This window comes from Salmo trutta, chromosome 6 (assembly GCF_901001165.1).
Source record: "Salmo trutta chromosome 6, fSalTru1.1, whole genome shotgun sequence".
Taxonomy (NCBI): domain Eukaryota; kingdom Metazoa; phylum Chordata; class Actinopteri; order Salmoniformes; family Salmonidae; genus Salmo; species Salmo trutta.
Window position 1 is genome coordinate 17,764,428 of NC_042962.1, and position 21,522 is coordinate 17,785,949.

At 45.3% G+C, this 21,522-nt stretch overlaps 1 protein-coding gene across 2 annotated transcripts in view; it reads right to left on the bottom strand.

The window, feature by feature from the left end:
• Positions 1-5,664: 5,664 nt before the first annotated feature.
• xylb (xylulokinase homolog (H. influenzae)) overlaps positions 5,665-21,522 on the bottom strand; it is a 71,991-nt gene continuing 56,133 nt past the window's right edge. For both annotated transcript variants that reach the window (XM_029755535.1, XM_029755536.1), the window contains one exon: positions 5,665-6,263. In XM_029755535.1, coding sequence (XP_029611395.1) covers positions 6,195-6,263 — 69 coding nt within the window. In that variant the 3' untranslated portion in view covers positions 5,665-6,194. The remainder of the gene's footprint in view (positions 6,264-21,522) is intronic.

Sequence of the window (21,522 nt, forward strand, 5' to 3'; positions counted from 1 at the left end):
CACTCACACAGCCCTAACTGCCTGCCAAACTTACCAGAACACTCCTCAGGCCACACAGCACCTTTGGAGGTAATAGACGCTTTGGTCAACAGACATTTTATGAAAATGGTTACCGGTACATTTCCCCAAGTGTTGATACCAGACACACATTTACAATTGTGATCCCAGTGCCATCTCATGATCTTATCATGAGATGACATATCAATGATCATTTCTTCAGCTGAAAGACTGTTCATTATCTTACAATTTGATGTAACATAAAGTGTAATTCCAGTCCATTACCAGTTCACCCTTTGATAGTTTAAAAAAGAAGCAGAGCCATGGATATAAATAGTTCATCGAACTTCGTTTGAGATTTACAAGATTACATTTCCTAATATCCTAACTGAGTCTAACTGAATAACTTATCACTTGCAGCTCCTTACACGCAAAAAGGGTTCCACTCCATTGACTCCTTTAATTATTGTGTTTTTCTGTTCTTGAAAAAGACACAAATGTTCTCTGAACAGCCAATTTGTTTAATTAAAGCGTAATTTCCACATCTTGGTGATGAGATTCCTAAGAAGTAGGAATTCTCTCAGTTAAGCACAAGCATTTTCTTTAAGTGAAATAAAAAAATCTGGCAGTCAAAATCAATGTGGGAGCAGTGAATCGAAACCACTTATGCCAACGATTAAAAGACAGACAGACAGTAAGAAGATTTTCCATTTTGATGTTGTTCTCTATGTTATTGAGAACGTTATATCTGCTTCATCCTTGACTTTTTCCTAATGTTGTTGTGTTACAGACTGAATTGAAAATGGACTAAATGTAGATATTTTTTGTCACTGACAAACACACAATACCCCATAATATCAGTGGAATTATGTTTTTAGAAATTAAAAAAGCTGAAATGTCTTGAGACAATAAGTATTCAACCCCTTTGTTATGGCAAGGCTAAATAAGTTGTGTAGAAAAAAATTGCTTAACAAATCACATAATAAGTTGCATGGACTCACTCTGTTTGTCACGCCCTGACCAGGTGAACTCTGCTATTTTGGTCAGGGTGTGGCATTTCTATGGTTTATTTTCTATGTTTTGGTTATAGCCTTTCTTTGTGTTTTATTTCTATGTTGGGCTCGGGGGTGATTTCCCAATCAGACAGCTATCGCTTGTGAAGTCTGATTGGGAATCACATTTAAGTTCCTTTTCCCCCACGATGTTTGTGGGTTGTTGCCTCTTTTGTTTGAGCAAGTTAACGTTTCGTCTATTCTTTGTCTGTTTTGGTAACGTGTTTATTTGTGTCTAAATAAACATGTGTTCGCTCCCAGCTGCGCTTTGGTCCGCTTCCTTATCACCCGACGACGAACGTTACAGAACAACCCACCGAACCAGGACCAAGCAGTGGGAGGAAAAGGAGCGCGAGAGATGGGCTCGCAAGGGAAAGGAGTTCTGGACCTGGGAGGAGATCATGTCGGGGAAAGGACCCTGGCGGAGGGATTCCCAGGTCGAGGAGGTGATGCCAGCCGGTGGAAGGAGTCGCAGGCGGCGGTCGAGGAGGCCCGGAAGACACCCCCAAGAAATGTTTTTGGGGGGGCTAATGGGGTGGTCCGGAAGGGCAGACGAAGAGCCCAGACCACTGCTCTCGTGGGGGATAACGGCGAAGGAGGAGGCAGAGATGTGGCAGGTCCTGGAGGACCTGCGTAGGGACAGCGTGGAGGAAGAGCCTTGGGTGGCAGAGGTGCGCACGGTATCGCCAGTGCGCCTGCACAGCCCAGTGCGCTCTGTGCCAGCGCCCCGCATTTGCCGGGCTAGGGGGAGTGTTCAGCGAGGACGTGTTGTGCCGGCTCAGCGCTCCTGGCCTCCGGTGCCCCTTCTCGGTCCGATGTATCCTGCGCCGAGGACGCGCACTGTGTCTCCGGTACGGCTGCACAGCCCAGTGCGTTCTGTGCCAGCGCTCCACACTTGCCAGGCTAAGGTGGGCGTTGAGCCAGAACGGGTGATGTCAGCTGTGCACTCCAGACCTCCAGTGCGCCTCCTCGGTCCAGGATATCCGGCGCCGCTAATGCGCACTGTGTCGCCGGTGTGCGGTCACGGTCCAGCACGTCCTGTGCCAGCACCTCGCCCTTGCCGGGCGAATGTGGTGCGTGTCCCCAGTCCTGTCCGGCCCATCCCTGCTCCCCGCACCAAGCCAGTGGTGCGTGTTCCCAGTCCAGTCCGGCCCGTCCCTGCTCCCCGCACCAGGTTAGTGGTGCGTGTCCCCAGTCCTGTCCGGCCCATCCCTGCTCCCCGCACCAAGCCAGTGGTGCGTGTCCCCAGTCCTGTCCGGCCCATCCCTGTTCGCCGCACCAAGGCTACGGTGCGTGTCCACAGTCCGGCCCGACCCGTCCCTGCTCCTCGCACCAATCCCACGGTGCGTGTCCCCAGTCCTGTCCGGCCCATCCCTGCTCCCCGCACCAAGCCAGTGGTGCGTGTCCCCAGTCCAGTCCGGCCCATCCCTGCTCCCCGCACCAGGTTAGTGGTGCGTGTCCCCAGTCCTGTCCGGCCCATCCCTGCTCCCCGCACCAAGCCAGTGGTGCGTGTCCCCAGTCCTGTCCGGCCCATCCCTGTTCGCCGCACCAAGGCTACGGTGCGTGTCCACAGTCCTGCCCGACCCGTCCCTGCCCCTCGCACCAAGCCCACGGTGCGTGTCTCCAGTCCGGCCCGTCCCTGCTCCCCGCACCAAGCCAGTGGTGCGTGTCCCCAGTCCAGTCCGGCCCGTCCCTGCTCCCCACACCAGGTTGGTGGTGCGTGTCCCCGGTCCTGTCCGGCCCGTCCCTGTTCCCCGCACTAGGCCCACGGCGCGTGTCCACAGTCCGGCACGGCCTGTGTCCGGTCCACCGGTGACCAGTCTTGTTCCGGTCGGCGGCTCCGCTCCGGAGCCTGAGCATGCCGCTCCACCGTGGTCCAGTCCGGGCCAGAGGGGTAGGGCTAGGGTGGAGGCAGGGGGAGAAACACGCCCGGGGCCAGAGCCTCCACCGAGGGTGAGGCGCCCACCCGGGTCCCCCCCCTAATAGACTTTAGGTTGGTGCGCCGGGAGTACGCACCGTTGGAGGGGGGGGTACTGTCACGCCCTGACCAGGTGAACTCTGCTATTTTGGTCAGGGTGTGGCATTTCTATGGTTTATTTTCTATGTTTTGGTTATAGCCTTTCTTTGTGTTTTATTTCTATGTTGGGCTCGGGGGTGATTTCCCAATCAGACAGCTGTCGCTTGTGAAGTCTGATTGGGAATCACATTTAAGTTCCTTTTCCCCCACGATGTTTGTGGGTTGTTGCCTCTTTTGTTTGAGCAAGTTAACGTTTCGTCTATTCTTTGTCTGTTTTGGTAACGTGTTTATTTGTGTCTAAATAAACATGTGTTCGTTCCCAGCTGCGCTTTGGTCCGCTTCCTTATCACCCGACGACGAACGTTACACTGTTTGCAATAATAGTGTTTAACATTATTTTTGAATGACTACCTAATATTTTTACCCCACACATACAATTATCTGTAAGGTCCCTCAGTCGAGCAGTGAATTTCAAACACAGACTCAACTAGAAAGACCAGGCAGGTTTTCCAATGCCTCTCAAAGAAGGGCACCTATTGGTAGATGGATTTTTTATTTTTTAAAGCAGACATTGAATATCCCTTAGAGCATAGTGAAGTTATTAATTACACTTTTGATGGTGTATCAATACACCGTCACTACAAAGATACAGGCATCTTTCCTAACTCAGTTGCCGGAGAGGAAGGAAACCTCAGGGATTTCAGCATGAGTCCAATGGGGACTTTAAAACAATTACAGAGTGAAATGGCTGTGATAGGAGAAAACTGAGAATGGATCAACAACATTGTACAAAAAATGCATGAAATGTATGCATTCACTACTGTAAGTCGCTCTGGATAAGAGCGTCTGCTAAAATGACAAAAAAAAAAAAAAAATTACTCCACAATACGAACCTAAATGACAGAGTGAAAAGAAGGAAGCCTGTAAAAAATATTCCTAAACATGCATCCTGTTTGCAACAAGGCACTAAAGTAATACTGCAGAAAATGTGGCAAAGCAATTAACCTTTTGTCCTGAATGCAAAGTGTTATGTTTGGGGCAAAACCAATACAACACATTACTGAGAACCACTCTCCATATGTTCAAGCATAGTGGTGGCTGCATCATGTTATGGTTATGTTTGTAATCGTTAAAGACTGGGGAGATTTTTTAGGATAAAAAATAAACGTAATGGAGCTAAGCACAGGCAAAATCCTAGAGGAAAACCTGGTTCGGTCTGCTTTCCACCAGACACTGGGAGATTAAGTCACCTAAAACACAAGGCCAAATTTACACTGGAGTTGCTTATGAAGAAAACAGTGAATGTTCCTGAGTGGCCGAGTTACAGTTTTGACTTAAATCTGCTTGAAAATGACTTGAAAATGGTAGTCTAGCAATGATCAACAACCAATTTGACAGAGCTTGAAGAATTTTGAAAAGAACAATGGGCAAATATTGCACATTCCAGGAGTGTAAAGCTCTTAGAGACATAGCCAGAACAACTCACAGCTTTAATCGCTGCCAAAGGAGCTTCTGCAAGGTATTGAATCAGGGGTGTGAATACTTATGCAAATGTGATATTTCTGTATTTACATTTCAATACATTTGCAAAAATGTCTAAAACGTTTTCACTTTGTCATTATGGGGTACTGTGTGTAGATGGGTGAGACACAACAAAGTGTAGAATAAGTTAAGGGGTATGAATACTTTCGGAAGGCACTGTATGTAACTAATGGTATATCATCATACATTACTTTTAGGAATATTTCTATAAATATTAAATGTATTCTTTCTTTTGTGGATGATCGCAGGCCCACAGACCACTAGCAAGGTTTTCCTTTGCGTTTGTGCCTCCCAACAATAAAGGAGAAATCTCTCGTCACTTGTCAACCCCCCCCCCCCGGTTACACCCAGCACAGTGTCACGTTCACCCTCAAATTCAGATCCTCTGGAGGTTGATCAAAAATGGAATGTTGTCACATGTTGACAGTGTAATGTGCCAAAAAGAAAGTGACAAGAGAACCATTCGCCTCAACATCCTATATGTTTGCCATCTAGAATAGGGGTGTCAAAGTCATTTTGCCCTGGGGGCCACATATCCATAGTTTTGGGAATTTTCGATGCTCTAGACTGTCTAGCTTTCATTTCTGTGATTATTATCCAGTTGGACACAGTAAAGAGATGGTATGAACGTAAGTCCATTCTCATTTCTACACAGTTTCCAGTTGGTTTTAGTCATTTTAAGGTATATTGAGTTCGTTCCCTCCCAAACACAATAAAAAATGTAATGTTTGACACCCCTGATCTAAAAGTATGTTTGTCAAAATACCGATGGTATTATAGCTTGTTGCCTAATAAACACAACTATGGAGATCACTTAAGCACACTGGAGGAGAATAATGAACAATTGATTGGGAGTGGCAATCGTGGGGCCTGTGTGTGTGTGTGTGTGTGTGTGTGTGTGTATGAGCCGCTAGGAATGCTGGGTATTAATAGACCAGTAGGACACAGCCCCAGTCAGAACATCAGCAAAGGAGAAACAGATACAAATATCTCATTGTAAGAAAAGACTGTCTCAGTCACCTTCACCAATGTGATTAATCACAGCAATGACATGGGTTGTCATGAAAAGTTCAATAGATTTTATTGTTTGAAGTAATTTGAGGCCATCAGCACAGTAGATCACTGAAGATTCAGAATACTCATAATACTGTAGGTCTTTCAGAATTCCCATGAGAACAAAATTATTCAGTTCATTTCTGAGTGAGAAGACAATTCCCTTATGGAACTTTCATACTTCCCAAAATACTTGTTTGACTATCTAAATGCCCATTGAAATGATCATGGCATGACAACAGAGATTGGTTGCTGAATACACCATTAGACAGAAGAAGCGAAGAATGCAAAGAAAATGAGGTATTCTTAGAGTAATCCCCACGAGTCATCACAACTAAAGAAATTGAAGAGGGTCGTGTCACTTGCAGATGCATTCATGAAAAATTACCTTAAATATCTTTTTTTTTAAGGTGTTTTACAAAGTCAAAATCAAGAGGTTGGAATCACGTGTAAGGCACAGGTTTGCAAGTCCTTCATATTTGCTCATCAGACCATGGAGAAATGTGCTGATTGAAATAATTGCCCGTGTTCAGTCACTGCTTTGATTCCTGGAGCACTCTCTCCTCCAGCTCAGCGTAACGCCTCAACAGGGGAGCGAACACCTGAAACAAAAAAGACAAAGAAATCCCAGTGAGAACCTAAATGTGCTATATAAACAAAAAACAATTGAAGAATATCCATTTTATTAGTGCTATGTGGTAAAGAGATCAGCGGACAATGCTGAATAACACTCCTCTACAGATACCCTTTTTGAACTACTGTTCTGAACCCGACCCAAACCGCCCCGTACGGTACGGTACTGGCTCAGATATTTGTTATTCACATTGTCATTTCCTTTTTGTGAAAAGAGTATATGGTGGATGTGTAACCAGATCAGATCAGTACGGCTCGTCTCAACTCAGTAGTGTGAAAAGTGGTATATGGTTGAATGTATAACCAGCCATCCAAGTATAAGTTAGCTCGGCTCAGAGGTATGAAAAGGCTACCAGACCTTAGAGTTTTTTTTAGGTCTGAAAAGTAGTCCAAATAAAGTGGTTTGCCAGCCCAGAGGCCAGAAAATTGGGTTATTTTCTCCCCTTGTGGTGGATGGACACGCATGGTTGAGTGGTTAAGAGCAGGGCATAGCAGCAGACACCGAGCCAGGATGGTCTTTCTTCTGAAAATACACTGTGGACAGCATCAGTCAATTTGCTTTGAAAAGTCACAGTCAGCCAGGACACTGTTTGTCAGCCCTTAGAACCCTGTGTGTGTGTGGGGGGGGGGGGGGGGTTGGTTTTACTATCCTTATGGGGACCAGAAGTCCTCACAAGGATAGTAAAACAAGGACAATACTGACATGTGGGGACAAAAAGGCTTTTTAAGGCTTAGAGGTTAGGTTTAGTGTTAGGGTTACAATTAGGGTTAGGGTTAGAATTAGGATTAGGGTTAGAATTACTGTTAGGATTAGGGGTTAGGTTTAGTGTTAGGGTTAGAATTAGGGTTAGGGTTAGAATTAGGATTAGGGTTAGAATTACTGTTAGGATTAGGGGTTAGGTTTAGTGTTAGGGTTACAATTAGGGTTAGGGTTAGAATTAGGATTAGGGTTAGAATTACTGTTAGGATTAGGGGTTAGGTTTAGTGTTAGGGTTACAATTAGGGTTAGGGCTAGAATTACTGTTAGGATTAGGGGTTAGGTTTAGTGTTAGGGTTACAATTAGGGTTAGGGCTAGAATTACTGTTAGGATTAGGGGTTAGGTTTAGTGTTAGGGTTACAATTAGGGTTAGGGCTAGAATTACTGTTAGGATTAGGGGTTAGGTTTAGTGTTAGGGTTACAATTAGGGTTAGGGCTAGAATTACTGTTAGGATTAGGGGTTAGGTTTAGTGTTAGGGTTACAATTAGGGTTAGGGTTAGAATTAGGATTAGGGTTAGAATTACTGTTAGGATTAGGGGTTAGGTTTAGTGTTAGGGTTAGAATTAGGGTTAGAATTAGGATTAGGGTTAGAATTACTGTTAGGATTAGGGGTTAGGTTTAGTGTTAGGGTTACAATTAGGGTTAGGGTTAGAATTAGGATTAGGGTTAGAATTACTGTTAGGATTAGGGGTTAGGTTTAGTGTTAGGGTTACAATTAGGGTTAGGGCTAGAATTACTGTTAGGATTAGGGGTTAGGTTTAGTGTTAGGGTTACAATTAGGGTTAGGGCTAGAATTACTGTTAGGATTAGGGGTTAGGTTTAGTGTTAGGGTTACAATTAGGGTTAGGGCTAGAATTACTGTTAGGATTAGGGGTTAGGTTTAGTGTTAGGGTTACAATTAGGGTTAGGGTTAGAATTAGGATTAGGGTTAGAATTACTGTTAGGATTAGGGGTTAGGTTTAGTGTTAGGGTTAGAATTAGGATTAGGGTTAGAATTACTGTTAGGATTAGGGGTTAGGTTTAGTGTTAGGGTTACAATTAGGGTTAGGGTTAGAATTAGGATTAGGGTTAGAATTACTGTTAGGATTAGGGGTTAGGTTTAGTGTTAGGGTTACAATTAGGGTTAGGGCTAGAATTACTGTTAGGATTAGGGGTTAGGTTTAGTGTTAGGGTTACAATTAGGGTTAGGGCTAGAATTACTGTTAGGATTAGGGGTTAGGTTTAGTGTTAGGGTTACAATTAGGGTTAGGGCTAGAATTACTGTTAGGATTAGGGGTTAGGTTTAGTGTTAGGGTTACAATTAGGGTTAGGGCTAGAATTACTGTTAGGATTAGGGGTTAGGTTTAGTGTTAGGGTTACAATTAGGGTTAGGGCTAGAATTACTGTTAGGATTAGGGGTTAGGTTTAGGGTTAGGAGAAGTTTATTTTTAGGGGTTAGGGTTTTGGGGTTAAGGTTAGGGTTGGGGTTAGAGAAAATAGGAATTTTAATGGGAATCAATTGTTTGGTCCCCACAAAGATAGTTAAACAAATGTGTGTGTGTGTGCGTGCGTGCGTGCGTACAGTGAGAAGAATATTGATTGAGTCTTCAACTCCAGTCTGAAACCTTTTTATTTCACATCCATTAGACTTGGTCATTGTATTAGGGCCATACAAAAATACTTGAGAATAACGTCAATCTTTGAATTTAGCTCAACTTTCACATGGTCCTAGCTTTAGACTGAGGTGACCTTGTTTACAAATGTTTGATTAGCATGTCAAACACAAAGAGAGGAAAGCAACATTGATTGCATCATTGTACAGAAAACATATCATAGTCTAGTCTAGTCTTGCACATCCTAGGAAATAACATGACAATCACCACATGAGTACTTATGGTGCAAAGCATGCTGGATTGATGGATAGATGGATGGATCACTGCCTGTCCATGGCTCTCTGTTCTCCTTCTGTTCTGCCTTTCACTCATTCTGCTTTTCACTCTGCCCTTCTTTCCGGTCTCTCTCCCCCATCCATCTATCCCCCTGACTCCATTCCCCTGGTCCTCTCTATCCCCCTGACGCCATTCTCCTGGTCCTCTCTATCCCCCTGACTCCATTCCCCTGGTCCTCTCTATCCCCCTGACTCCATTCCCCTGGTCCTCTCTATCCACCTGACTCCATTCCCCTGGTCCTCTCTATCCCCCTGACTCCATTCTCCTGGTCCTCTCTATCCACCTGACTCCATTCCCCTGGTCCTCTCTATCCCCCTGACTCCATTCCCCTGGTCCTCTCTATCCCCCTGACTCCATTCTCCTGGTCCTCTCTATCCCCCTGACTCTATTCCCCTGGTCCTCTGTATCCCCCTGACTCCATTTCTCTGGTCCTCTCTATCCACCTAACTCCATTCCCCTGGTCCTCTATATTCCCCTGACTCCATTCCCCTGGTCCTCTCTATCCCCCTGACTCCATTCCCCTGGTCCTCTCTATCCACCTGACTCCATTCCCCTGGTCCTCTCTATCCCCCTGACTCCATTCTCCTGGTCCTCTCTATCCACCTGACTCCATTCCCCTGGTCCTCTCTATCCCCCTGACTCCATTCCCCTGGTCCTCTCTATCCCCCTGACTCCATTCTCCTGGTCCTCTCTATCCCCCTGACTCTATTCCCCTGGTCCTCTGTATCCCCCTGACTCCATTTCTCTGGTCCTCTCTATCTACCTAACTCCATTCCCCTGGTCCTCTCTATCCCCCTGACTCCATTCTCCTGGTCCTCTCTATCCCCCTGACTCTATTCCCCTGGTCCTCTCTATCCCCCTGACTCCATTCCCCTGGTCCTCTCTATCCACCTGACTCCATTCCCCTGGTCCTCTCTATCCCCCTGACTCCATTCCCCTGGTCCTCTCTATCCCCCTGACTCCATTCTCCTGGTCCTCTCTATCCACCTGACTCCATTCCCCTGGTCCTCTCTATCCCCCTGACTCCATTCCCCTGGTCCTCTCTATCCACCTGACTCCATTCCCCTGTTCCTCTGTATCCCCCTGACTCCATTCCCCTGGTCCTCTGTATCCCCCTGACTCAATTTCTCTGGTCCTCTCTAGCCCCCTGACTCCATTCCCCTGGTCCTCTCTATCCCCCTGACTCCATTCCCCTGGTCCTCTCTATCCCCCTGACTCCATTCTCCTGGTCCTCTCTATCCACCTGACTCCATTCCCCTGGTCCTCTCTATCCCCCTGACTCCATTCTCCTGGTCCTCTCTATCCACCTGACTCCATTCCCCTGGTCCTCTCTATCCCCCTGACTCCATTCCCCTGGTCCTCTCTATCCACCTGACTCCATTCCCCTGTTCCTCTGTATCCCCCTGACTCCATTCCCCTGGTCCTCTGTATCCCCCTGACTCAATTTCTCTGGTCCTCTCTAGCCCCCTGACTCCATTCCCCTGGTCCTCTCTATCCACCTGACTCCATTCCCCTGGTCCTCTCTATCCACCTGACTCCATTTCTCTGGTCCTCTCTATCTGAACCCTGACTCCATTTCTCTGGTCCTCTGTATCCCCCTGACTCCATTTCTCTGGTCCTCTCTATCCCCCTGACTCAATTTCCCTGGTCCTCTCTATCCCCCTGACTCCATTCCCCTGGTCCTCTCTTTCTGAACCCTGACTCCATTTCTCTGGTCCTCTGTATCCACCTGACTCCATTTCTCTGGTCCTCTCTATCCCCCTGACTCCATTCCCCTGGTCCTCTCTTTCTGAACCCTGACTCCATTCCCCTGGTCCTCTGTATCCCCCTGACTCCATTTCCCTGGTCCTCTCTATCCACCTGACTCCATTTCCCTGGTCCTCTCTTTCTGAGCCCTGACTCCATTCCCCTGGTCCTCTCTATCTTCATCTGTTTCTGTTACTGTCTCCTTTCTCTTGCTTGCTGTCTGCCATACCCCTGCCCCCTTTCTCACTGCTCCAGCCCTCTACCTCCAATGCCCCTCCCCATCTCTACCCACCCCTCTCCCTTCCTCTGTGGAGTGTTGGCTCTAGGCCAGAGCTCCATGGTGCCACAGCGTATCATGCCAGAGCAGGGTGGCTAATCACACCAGTGTCAGCAGTTGGCCGGGGCCACCATGCACCAACGCTGTGCAATGCTCAGGAAATTAGATTGACATAACACTGCTGGAGGGAGTGTGTGGTCGCACACAAAATCTTCTCTCCGCCCCATGGTGAAATGTGTAGAATTGCAGCAAACTTGCTTTAAAACTGCAACATTTTCTCCACGCTTCATGGCGAAAGTTGTAGAATTGCAGGAAATAAACCTCTGACTGCATGTGTGTGTATGGATGTGGGTACACAGATTTGAGGCCCCCACCCCCATCAAAGTTGCCCATCCATGGACTAGGCTTTTAAACAAAAAAATGTAGGGGGTAGATCAGCTTTAATATTGCGGATAGATTGTAGCTTTCATCATTTCCAATACCCCACACATTTTGGGGTAAATATACAGTACCAGTCAAAAGTTTGGACACACCTGCTCATTAAAGGGTTTTTCTTTATCTTTACTATTTTCTACATTGCAGAATAATAGTGAAGACATCAAAACTATGGAATTGTCACAGGCATCGTACAGAACAGACCAAGGCGCAGCGTGTAGAGTGCTCATTCTTCATTTATTATAGGAGAACACTTAAACAGAAAAAATACAACGATCAACAGTTCCGTAAGGTACAAAGACTATAATGGAAAACAACCACCCACAAAACCCAAAGGAAAACAGGCTGCCTAAGTATGGCTTCCAATCAGAGACAACAAAAGACACCTGCCTCTGATTGGAAACCATACTCGGCCAAACCTGGAAAACGAAACATAGAAAATGAAAACTAGAACACATTCCCCTAGAAACCAACAAACCCCAAAACACACAAAACAACCCCCCTGCCACGTCCTGACCATTCTACTATGGCAAATGACCCTTTTACCTGGTCAGGACGTGACAGAAATAACACACATGGAATCATGTAGCAACCAAAAAAGTATTAAACAAATTAAAATATATTTTACATTTGAGATTCTACAAAGTAGCCACCCTTTGCCTTGATGACAGCTTTGCACACGCTTGGCACCAGCTTCATGAGGTAGTCACCTGGAATGCATTTCAATTAACAGGTGTGCCTTGTTAAAAGTTAATTTGTGCCATTTCTTTCCTTCTTAATGCGTGTGAGCCAATCAGTTGTGTTGTGACAAAGTAGGGGTGGTATACAAACCACCAAGACTCTTCCTAGAGCTGGCCGCCCCGCCAATCTGAGCAATGGTCACTCACTCTGACAGAGCTCTAGAGTTCCTCTGTGAAGATGGGAGAACCTTCCAGAAGGACAATTATCTCTGCAGCACTCCACCAATCAGGCCTTTATGGTAGAGTGGCCAGACGGAAGCCACTCTTACGGTTAAAAAAAAAGAAAAGATGGTGGCAGCATCATGCTGTGGGGATGTTTTTCAGCTGCAGGGACTGGGAGACTAGTCGGGACTTTCACTTTCCAACAGGACAACGACCCTAAGCACACAGCCAAGACAATGCAGGAGTGGCTTTGGGACAAGTTTCTGAATGTCCTTGAGTGGCCCAGCCAGAGCCCGGACTTGAACCATATTTAACATCTCTGGAGAGACCTGAAAATAGCTGTGCAGCGACACTCCCCATCCAACCTGACAGAGCTTGAGAGGATCTGCAGAGAAGAATGGGAGAAACTCCCCAAATACAGGTGTGCCAAGCTTGTAGCGTCATACCCAAGAAGACTCAAGACTGTCATCGCTGTCAAAGGTGCTTCAACAAAGTGCTGTGTAAAGGGTCTGAATACTTAGGTAATACTCCTATCTCGGAGCTCTACGAACAATTCCTTCGACCTCATGGCTTGGTTTTTGATCTGACACTATCAACTGTGGGACCTTATATAAACAGGTGTTTGCCTTTCCAAATCATGTCCAATCAATTGAATATACCACAGGTTCCCTTTGACATTATGGGGTATTGTGTGTAGATTTATGAAAAAAAAGTAATAATTTAATCAGTTTTCGAATAAGGCTGTAATGTAACAAAATGTGGAAAATGTAAAGGGGTCCGAATATGGATGGACGACCCAATAAGCAGCTTAGGTGAAAAATCAGATACATCTCACTCCACATTTCCTTCAGTGAATCTAATCCTCTTGCAATTTAAATCAAATCAAATTGTATTAGTCACATACGCCGAATACAACAGGTGTAGACCTTACTTACAATGCAGTTAAAAAATATATATTTTTGAAATACGGATAAGATTAAGAAATAAAAGTAACAAGTAATTAAAGAACAGCAGTAAAATAAAAATAGCGAGACTATATACAGGGGGTTACCGGTACAGAGTCAATGTGCGGGGGCACCGGTTAGTTGAGGTAATATGTACATGAGGTAGAGTTATTAAAGTTACTATGCATAGATGATAACAACAGAGTAGCAGTGGTGTAAAAGAGGGGGAGAGGGGCAATGCAAATAATCTGGGTAGCCATTTAATTAGATGTTCAGGAGTCTTATGGCTTGGGGGTAGAAGCTGTTTAGAAGCCTCTTGGACCTAGACTTGGCGCTCCGGTACCGCTTGCCGTGCAGTAGCAGAGAGAACAGTCTATGACTAGGGTGGCTGGTGTCTTTGACCATTTTTGAGGCCTTCCTTTGACACCGCCTGGTATAAAGGTACTGGATGGCAGGAAGCTTGGCCCCATTGATGTACTGGGCCGTTCGCACTACCCTCTGTAGTGATCTCGATGGTGCAGCTGTAGAATCTTTTCAGTCTCCTGAGGGGGAATAGGTTTTGTCATGGCCTCTTCACAACTGTCTTGGTGTGCTTGGACCATGTTAGTTTGTTGGTGATGTGGACACCAAGGAACTTGAGGCTATCATCCTGCTCCACTGCAGCCCCGTCGATGAGAATGGGGGCGTGCTCAGTCCTCTGTTTCCTGTAGTCCACAATCATCTCCTTTGTCTTGATCACGTTGAGGGAGAGGTTGTTGTCCTGGCACCACACAGCCAGGTCTCTGACCTCCTCCCTATAGGCTGTCTCATCATTGTCGTTGATCAGGCCTACCACTGTGTTGTCATCGGCAAACTTAATGGAGTCGTGCCTGGCCGTGCAGTCATGAGTGAACAGGGAGTACAGGAAGGGACTGAGCACGCACCCTGAGGGGCCCCTGCGGCCTTGTGGCTCCCGTGTGGCTCAGTTGGTAGATCATGGTGTTTGCAACGCCAGGGTTGTGGGTTCGATTCCCACAGGGGACCAGTACGGAGAAAAAAATGTATGAAATGTATGCATTCACTACTGTAAGTCGCTCTGGATAAGAGTGTCTGCTAAAATGACTAAAATTTAAAAATGTCTTACATTGGCTGCGGAGAGCGTGATCACACAGTCTTCCGGAACAGCTGGTGCTCTCATGCATGTTTCAGTGTTTTTGCCTCGAAGTGAGCATAGAAGTAGTTTAGCTCGTCTGGTAGGCTCATGTTACTGGGCAGCTCTTGGCTGTGCTTCCCTTTGTAGTCTGTAATGGTTTGCAAGCCCTGCCACATCCGACGAGCGTCGGTGTAGTACGATTCGATCTTAGTCCTGTATTGACACTTTGCCTGTTTGATGGTTCATCAGAGGGCATAGCGGGATCTCTTATAAGCTTCCAGGTTAGAGTCCTGCTCCTTGAAAGTGACAGCTCTAGCCTTTAGGACAGTGCGGATGTTGCCTGTAATCCATGGCTTCTGGTTGGGGTATGTACTTCACTGTGGGGACTATGTCATCAATGAACTTATTGATGAAGCCAATGAATGATGTGGTGTACTCCTCAATGCCATCGGAGAAATCCCAGAACATATTCCAGTCTGTGCTAGCAAAACAGTCCTGTAGCTTAGCATCTGCCTCATCTGACCACCTAATCGATCCTGTCACTGTTGTTTCCTGCTTGAATTTTTGCTTGTAAGCAGGAATCAAGAAGATAGAATTATGGTCAGAGTTGCCAAATGGAGGGCGAGGGAGAGCTTTGTATGCATCTCTGTGTGTGGAGTAAAGGTGGTCCAGAGTTTTTCCCCTTCTGGTTGCACATTTAACATGCTGAAATAAATTTGGTAAAATGGATTTAAGTTTCCCTGCATTAAAGTCCCCGGCTACTAGGAGTGTCGCCTCTGGGTGAGTGTTTTCTTGTTTGCTTATGACGGAATACAGCTCATTCAATGCTGTCTTTGTGCCAGACTCTGTGGTGAGAGTCTGTGGTGGTATGTAAACAGCTACGAAAAATACAGATGAAAACTCTAGGTAGACAGTGTGGTCTACAGCTTATCATGAGATACTCTACCTCAGGCGAGCAACATTTAAAAGTGTTAACCCTCGCAAGGCTGCCGGCCCAGACGGACCAGCTGGCTGGTGTGTTTACGGACATATTCAATTAATCCCCATCTCAATCTGCTATTCCCACATGCTTCAAGAGGGCCATCATTGTTCCTGTTCCCAAGAAAGCTAAGGTAACTGAGCTAAATGACTATCGCCCCATAGCACTGAGAGACTAGTCAAGGACCTTATCACCTCCACCCCACCTGACACCCTAGACCCACTCCAATAGCAATCACACTGCCCTAACCCATCTGGACAAGAGGAATACCTATGTAAGTAAGAATGCTGTTCATAGACTACAGCTCAGCATTTAACAGCATTGTACCCTCCAAACGCGACATTAAGCTCGAGACCCTGGGTCTCGACCCCGCCCTGTGCAACTGGGTCCTGGACTTCCTGACGGGCCGCCCCCAGGTGGTGAGGGTAGGAAACATCTCCACCCCGCTGAGGCCCCACAAGGGTGCGTACTCAGCCCTCTCCTGTACTCCCTGTTCACCCATGACTGCGTGGCCATGCACGCCTCCAACTCAATCATCAAGTTTGCAGACGACACTACAGTGGTAGGCTTGATTACCAACAACGACGAGACGGCCTACAGGGAGGAGGTGAGGGCCCTCGAAGTGTGGTGTCAGGAAAATAACTTCACAATCAATGTCAACAAAACAAAGGAGATGATCGTGGACTTCAGGAAACAAGTAGAGGGTGCAGCCCCCATCCACATCGACGGGACAGTAGTGGAGAAGGTGGAAAGTTTTAAGTTCCTCGGCGTACACATCACGGACAAACTGAAATGGTCCACCCACATAGACAGTGTGGTGAAGAAGGCGCAGCAGCGCCTCTTCAACCTCAGGAGGCTGAAGAAATTTGGCTTATCATCAAAAACACAAACTTTTACAGATGTTCCGCCCACAACCGTATGGCTCTCCAGAGGGTAGTGAGGTCTGCACAACGCATCACTGGGGGCAAACTACCTGCCCTCCAGGACACCTACACCACCCGATGTCACAGGAAGGCCAAAAAGATCATCAAGGACAACAACTACCCGAGCCACTGTCTGTTCACCCCGCTATCATCCAGAAGGCGAGGTCAGTACAGGTGCATCAAAGCTGGGACCGAGAGACTGAAAAACAGCTTCTATCTCAAGGCCATCAGACTGTTAAACAGCCATCACTAACATTGAGTGGCTGCTGCCAACATACTGACTCAAATCTCTAGCCACTTTAATAATTAAAAATTGGATGTAATAAATGTATCACTAGCCACTTTAAACAATGCCACTTTATATAATGTTTACATACCCTACATTACTCATCTCATATGTATATACTGTACTCTATACCATCTACTGCATCTTGCCTATGCCGTTTGGACATCGCTCATCCATATATTTTTATGTACATATTCTTATTCATTCATTCCTTTACACTTGTGTGTGTATAAGGTAGTTGTTGTGAAATTTTTAGATTACTTGTTAGATATTACTGCATGGTCGGAACTAGAAGCACAAGCATTTCGCTACACTCGCATTAACATCTGCTAACCATGTGTATGTGACAAATAAAATTTGATTAAGATATCGTGCACCAGCTGTTATTTACAAAAATACATAGTCTGCCACCAATGTTCTATCCTGCCGGTACAGCGTGTCGTCGTGATGGTGTCGTCGTTCAGCCACGACTCCGTGAAACATAAGATATTACAGTTTTGAATGTCCTGTTGGTAGTTTAATCTTCCGCGTAGATCATCAATTTTATTCTCCAAAGATTGCATGTTTGCTAGCAGAAGTGGGGGTTTATTCGATCGCCTACAAATTCTCAGAAGGCAGCCGCCCTCTGGCCCCTTTTTCTCTGCCCCCTCTTCACGCAAATCATAGGTATCTGGGCCTGTTCCCGAGAAAGCAGTATATTATTCGGGTCGGGCTCGTCACTCGTTAAAGGAAAAAAATAATTCTGACAGTCGTGGTGAGTAATTGCAGTCCTGATGTCCAAAAGTTATTTTCGGTCATAAGAGACGATAGCGGCAACATTATGTACAAAATAAGTTAGAAACGCAAATAAATGAACAAAAAAACAATCGGTTGGGGACACGTAAAACGCCAGCCTTCTCCGGCACCATAGTTACTTCTCCCGAGTCTATAGAGATTGCATTGCGGGAGAGTATATTTGGGGAAAAAAGGAGGGGTGAAAGATATTTTCCTCTGCCAGCCTGTGCCCCATCCCTAAGAAAATAGCTTTCTGCCCCCTTGACACCATCCATTAATGTTGTGCTCTGGCAATAGCAGTCTATCCCTGGGGGGCATACTAACAGAATTGTGTTGTATTGTACATGTCAACAGCACACTCAATTTGGAAAGTGTAATAGACATTTAGTACAACTAGTGTGTGCGTGGTGTGTGTGTTGGTTGGTTTTTCTATCCTTGTGGGGACCTAAAATCCACAAACGTCCCCACAAGGACAGTTAAACAAGGAAAATTCTCCCCCGTGGTGACATTTCCAATGACCCCATGAGCTTAGGGGTTAGGTTTAGGGTTATGGTTAGGGTAAGGGTAAGGGGTTAGTGGTTAGGTTTAGGGTAAGGGGTTAGGTTTAGGGTTATGGGTTAGGCTTAGGTTAAATAGGATTTTGAATGGAAATCAATTTTAGGTCCCCCGAGGATAGAAGAACAAAACGTGCGTGTAAGGTAAACACCAATTAAAGAACTCTCTGAATAGTGTGGTCCCTGCTGACCTCTGACAATCTCTATGAAGGGAGATAAAGACCCAGCGTTTCCACAGCAACAACACCCCGATGCCCCAGAGGACAGTGGGTAGTGTGGTACACTAACACTCCTCTCCTTTTGGCCGGGTAGTCCCTTCTATGGGCCACATCAATCAGGTCTCAGAGAGAAATCTCAGAGAGGCCTATGCACATCCATGATTTCTTATGTCGATAAAAAGGACCAACAGTATTAGGCTAAAAAAGGGATATTCACACACTGATTTATGCTCTCAATAAACTGTGAAGGTTTATTTCAAAAGCTGTGTTAGCTATCTGTTAGCCTACAAATCCCTGACCAGAACTGACATTGTACAACATCAGCATGCTAGCAGTTAACATTAAGAAGTACAAGGCTTTGCGATTCACTCAATTCTTTTTTATAGTTTAGTAAAACTGTCCAGGGTGGTGTATACTTAGTCTAAAACTTCTGCTTTTCCCAGCAACACCATGTAGCTAAGTAGCTGTCGTTAATATGGAGGGCGGATGTTCGACGGGTTTGCATAAAAGTGCAACAAACGGTAATCCGGCATGTCTGATTGCTGCCAGCTCCTTAATAGTTTGCCGCCGCCGCCCTGACAGCTAAACGTATTCCCGCCCAACAGGGGCTGACACGTGATCTGCAATGAATTCCCACTGGGGCCTAGCAAATATAGAGCATTCTAATATCACACAAACACACAGCGCTCCTCGGTCCCTCAGACCACATTCAAAGATACGCTGCCGAGAAGCTAGAACAAAAGGCACACTTCAGAGAAGCAGCGCCGTAGTTAATGTATTGTGAAACCGACTGAGACAACATCACCTTAAAGCTCAATAGGTAGGCTAAAGTGACGTGAAAGTGATTGAAAGGTCTATTAACAACACAAAGATAAGCTACTGTACATAAAGTACATCATGTACTCTCCATACAGTACATGAAGTTCCCTGGTTCTTTCAACAGCTGTAAGATGTAGGATCTTAATTTGATCCCCTGTTACAGGAGAGCTTTCCTGAAATGCAGAAAATGTAAAACTTGTAGTGTATTTGAGGTTTTAAAAGGCTTCTGAAGTTTGTCATTTCCACTTAAATATGTCTGATTTGATTTTCCCTTACGAAAAACTCCTACAAAAATGTCCAAATAGTAATTCACATTTCCTGTTGCTTCAGTATTATTTTTCCAGCTGAAGCAAAATGGCTCAAATTAAGACCCTACACCTGTACAGGTCCAGAGCTGATCTTCTGCAGACAATGAAAGAGATGACGGCAAAACAACTGTGTCTTTCATAACATTTCAAAGCAGTCATTTTCTATCTTTAGGAATACAAACAATACAGTGTGTGTGTCATGTTCCGTAGCCTCGGCCCATTGAGGGACGGAGAGGAGAAACAACATGTATGACTTTCAGCACATTCAGAACATATACTAGACTACTGTGTATAGGAATATAACAGACCAGGCAACAACACACTTTATATTTTGATTGGTAGCCAATTAATGGAAAAATAAAACACACATGATTTACATTGCTGTCTCATTACGAAGAACATCGTCATTCACTGGGTGTGAAATGGGTCCCACACGCTGTCTCGCAAAACAGTATAATAATCAAAGGCTTCTAAATTTATAGCGCTGCAGGAGGAAACCCTGTTCGATGTGCTACATCATGCATGTAATAAGCAGTTGTGAAATTTCTCATTGTTATTTATGAAGAATACTGAATTATTTAAAGGTACATCATGAGAAAAACCTGCAAAACATCTCCTCACTAATACTGGAATCATCTTAAGAAACCCAGACAGTTTGGTAGCTACATGTATCTTTTACGTTCCTCTTGTAAAATATTTAAAATACATGCATTTTTCATGTGATATAAATGCATTATAAAAAGTGTATTTACATCTCATATGGTATTGTCAGTTTGTAATGACAGAAAGGTACAAGTTTGATATCAATTTAGCCAATATTTCCCCATTCCCAAAAAATACCCTTCCAAATCAATGGCAGTCTAATTTCACTTACCACTGTTTGCCCCCCATACACACAAAAAATTAGGACTGATATCTATATGCATATACAGTGAGGGGAAAAAGTATTTGATCCCCTGGTGATTTTGTACGTTTGCCCACTGACAAAGAAATTATCAGTCTATAATTTTAATGGTAGGTTTATTTGAACAGTGAGAGACAGAATAACAACAAAAATAATCCAGAAAAACGCATGTCAAAAATGTTATAAATTGATTTGCATTTTAATGAGGGAAATAAGTATTTGACCCACTCTCAATCAGAAAGATTTCTGTCTCCCAGTGTCACTATCGTCTAAAGGATTGGACCAAGGCACAGCGTGTTGAGTGCTCATCTTCCTTTATTATGAGTGAACACTTAAACAAAATAAACAAATGACAGTTGCGTAAGGTACTACGACTATACTAAAAACAACCACCCACAACCCACAGGAAAAAACAGGCTGCCTAAGTATGGCTTCCAATCAGAGACAACGAAAGACACCTGCCTCTGATTGGAAACCATACTCGGCCACACATAGAAAATGAACATAGAAAATGAAAACTAGAACAAATCCCCATGAAACAAACCAACCAACCCCAAAACACACAAAAACAACACCCCCTGCCACGCCCTGACCATACTACAATGACAAATGACCCCTTTTACTGGTCAGGACGTGACACCCAGGTGTCTTTTATACAGGTAACGAGCTGAGATTAGGAGCACACTCTTAAAGGGAGTGCTCCTAATCTCAGTTTGTTACCTGTATAAAAAGACACCTGTCCACAGAAGCAATCAATCAATCAGATTCCAAACTCTCCACCATGGCCAAGACCAAAGAGCTCTCCAAGGATGTCAGGGACAAGATTGTAGACCTACACAAGGCTGGAATGGGCTACAAGACCATCACCAAGCAGCTTGGTGAGAAGGTGACAACAGTTGTTGCGATTATTTGCAAATGGAAGAAACACAAAAGAACTGTCAATCTCCCTCGGCCTGGGGCTCCATGCAAGATCTCACCTCGTGGAGTTGCAATGATCATGAGAACGGTGAGGAATCAGCCCAGAACTACACGGGAGGATCTTGTCAATGATCTCAAGGCAGCTGGAAACATAGTCACCAAGAAAACAATTGGTAACACACTACGCCGTGAAGGACTGAAATCCTGAGGCGCCCGCAAGGTCCCCCTGCTCAAGAAAGCACATATACATGCCTGTCTGAAGTTTGCCAATGAACATCTGAATGATTCAGAGGACAACTGGGTGAAAGTGTTGTGGTCAGATGAGACCAAAATGGAGCTCTTTGGCATCAACTCAACTCGCCGTGTTTGGAGGAGGAGGAATGCTGCCTATGACCCCAAGAACATCATCCCCACCGTCAAAC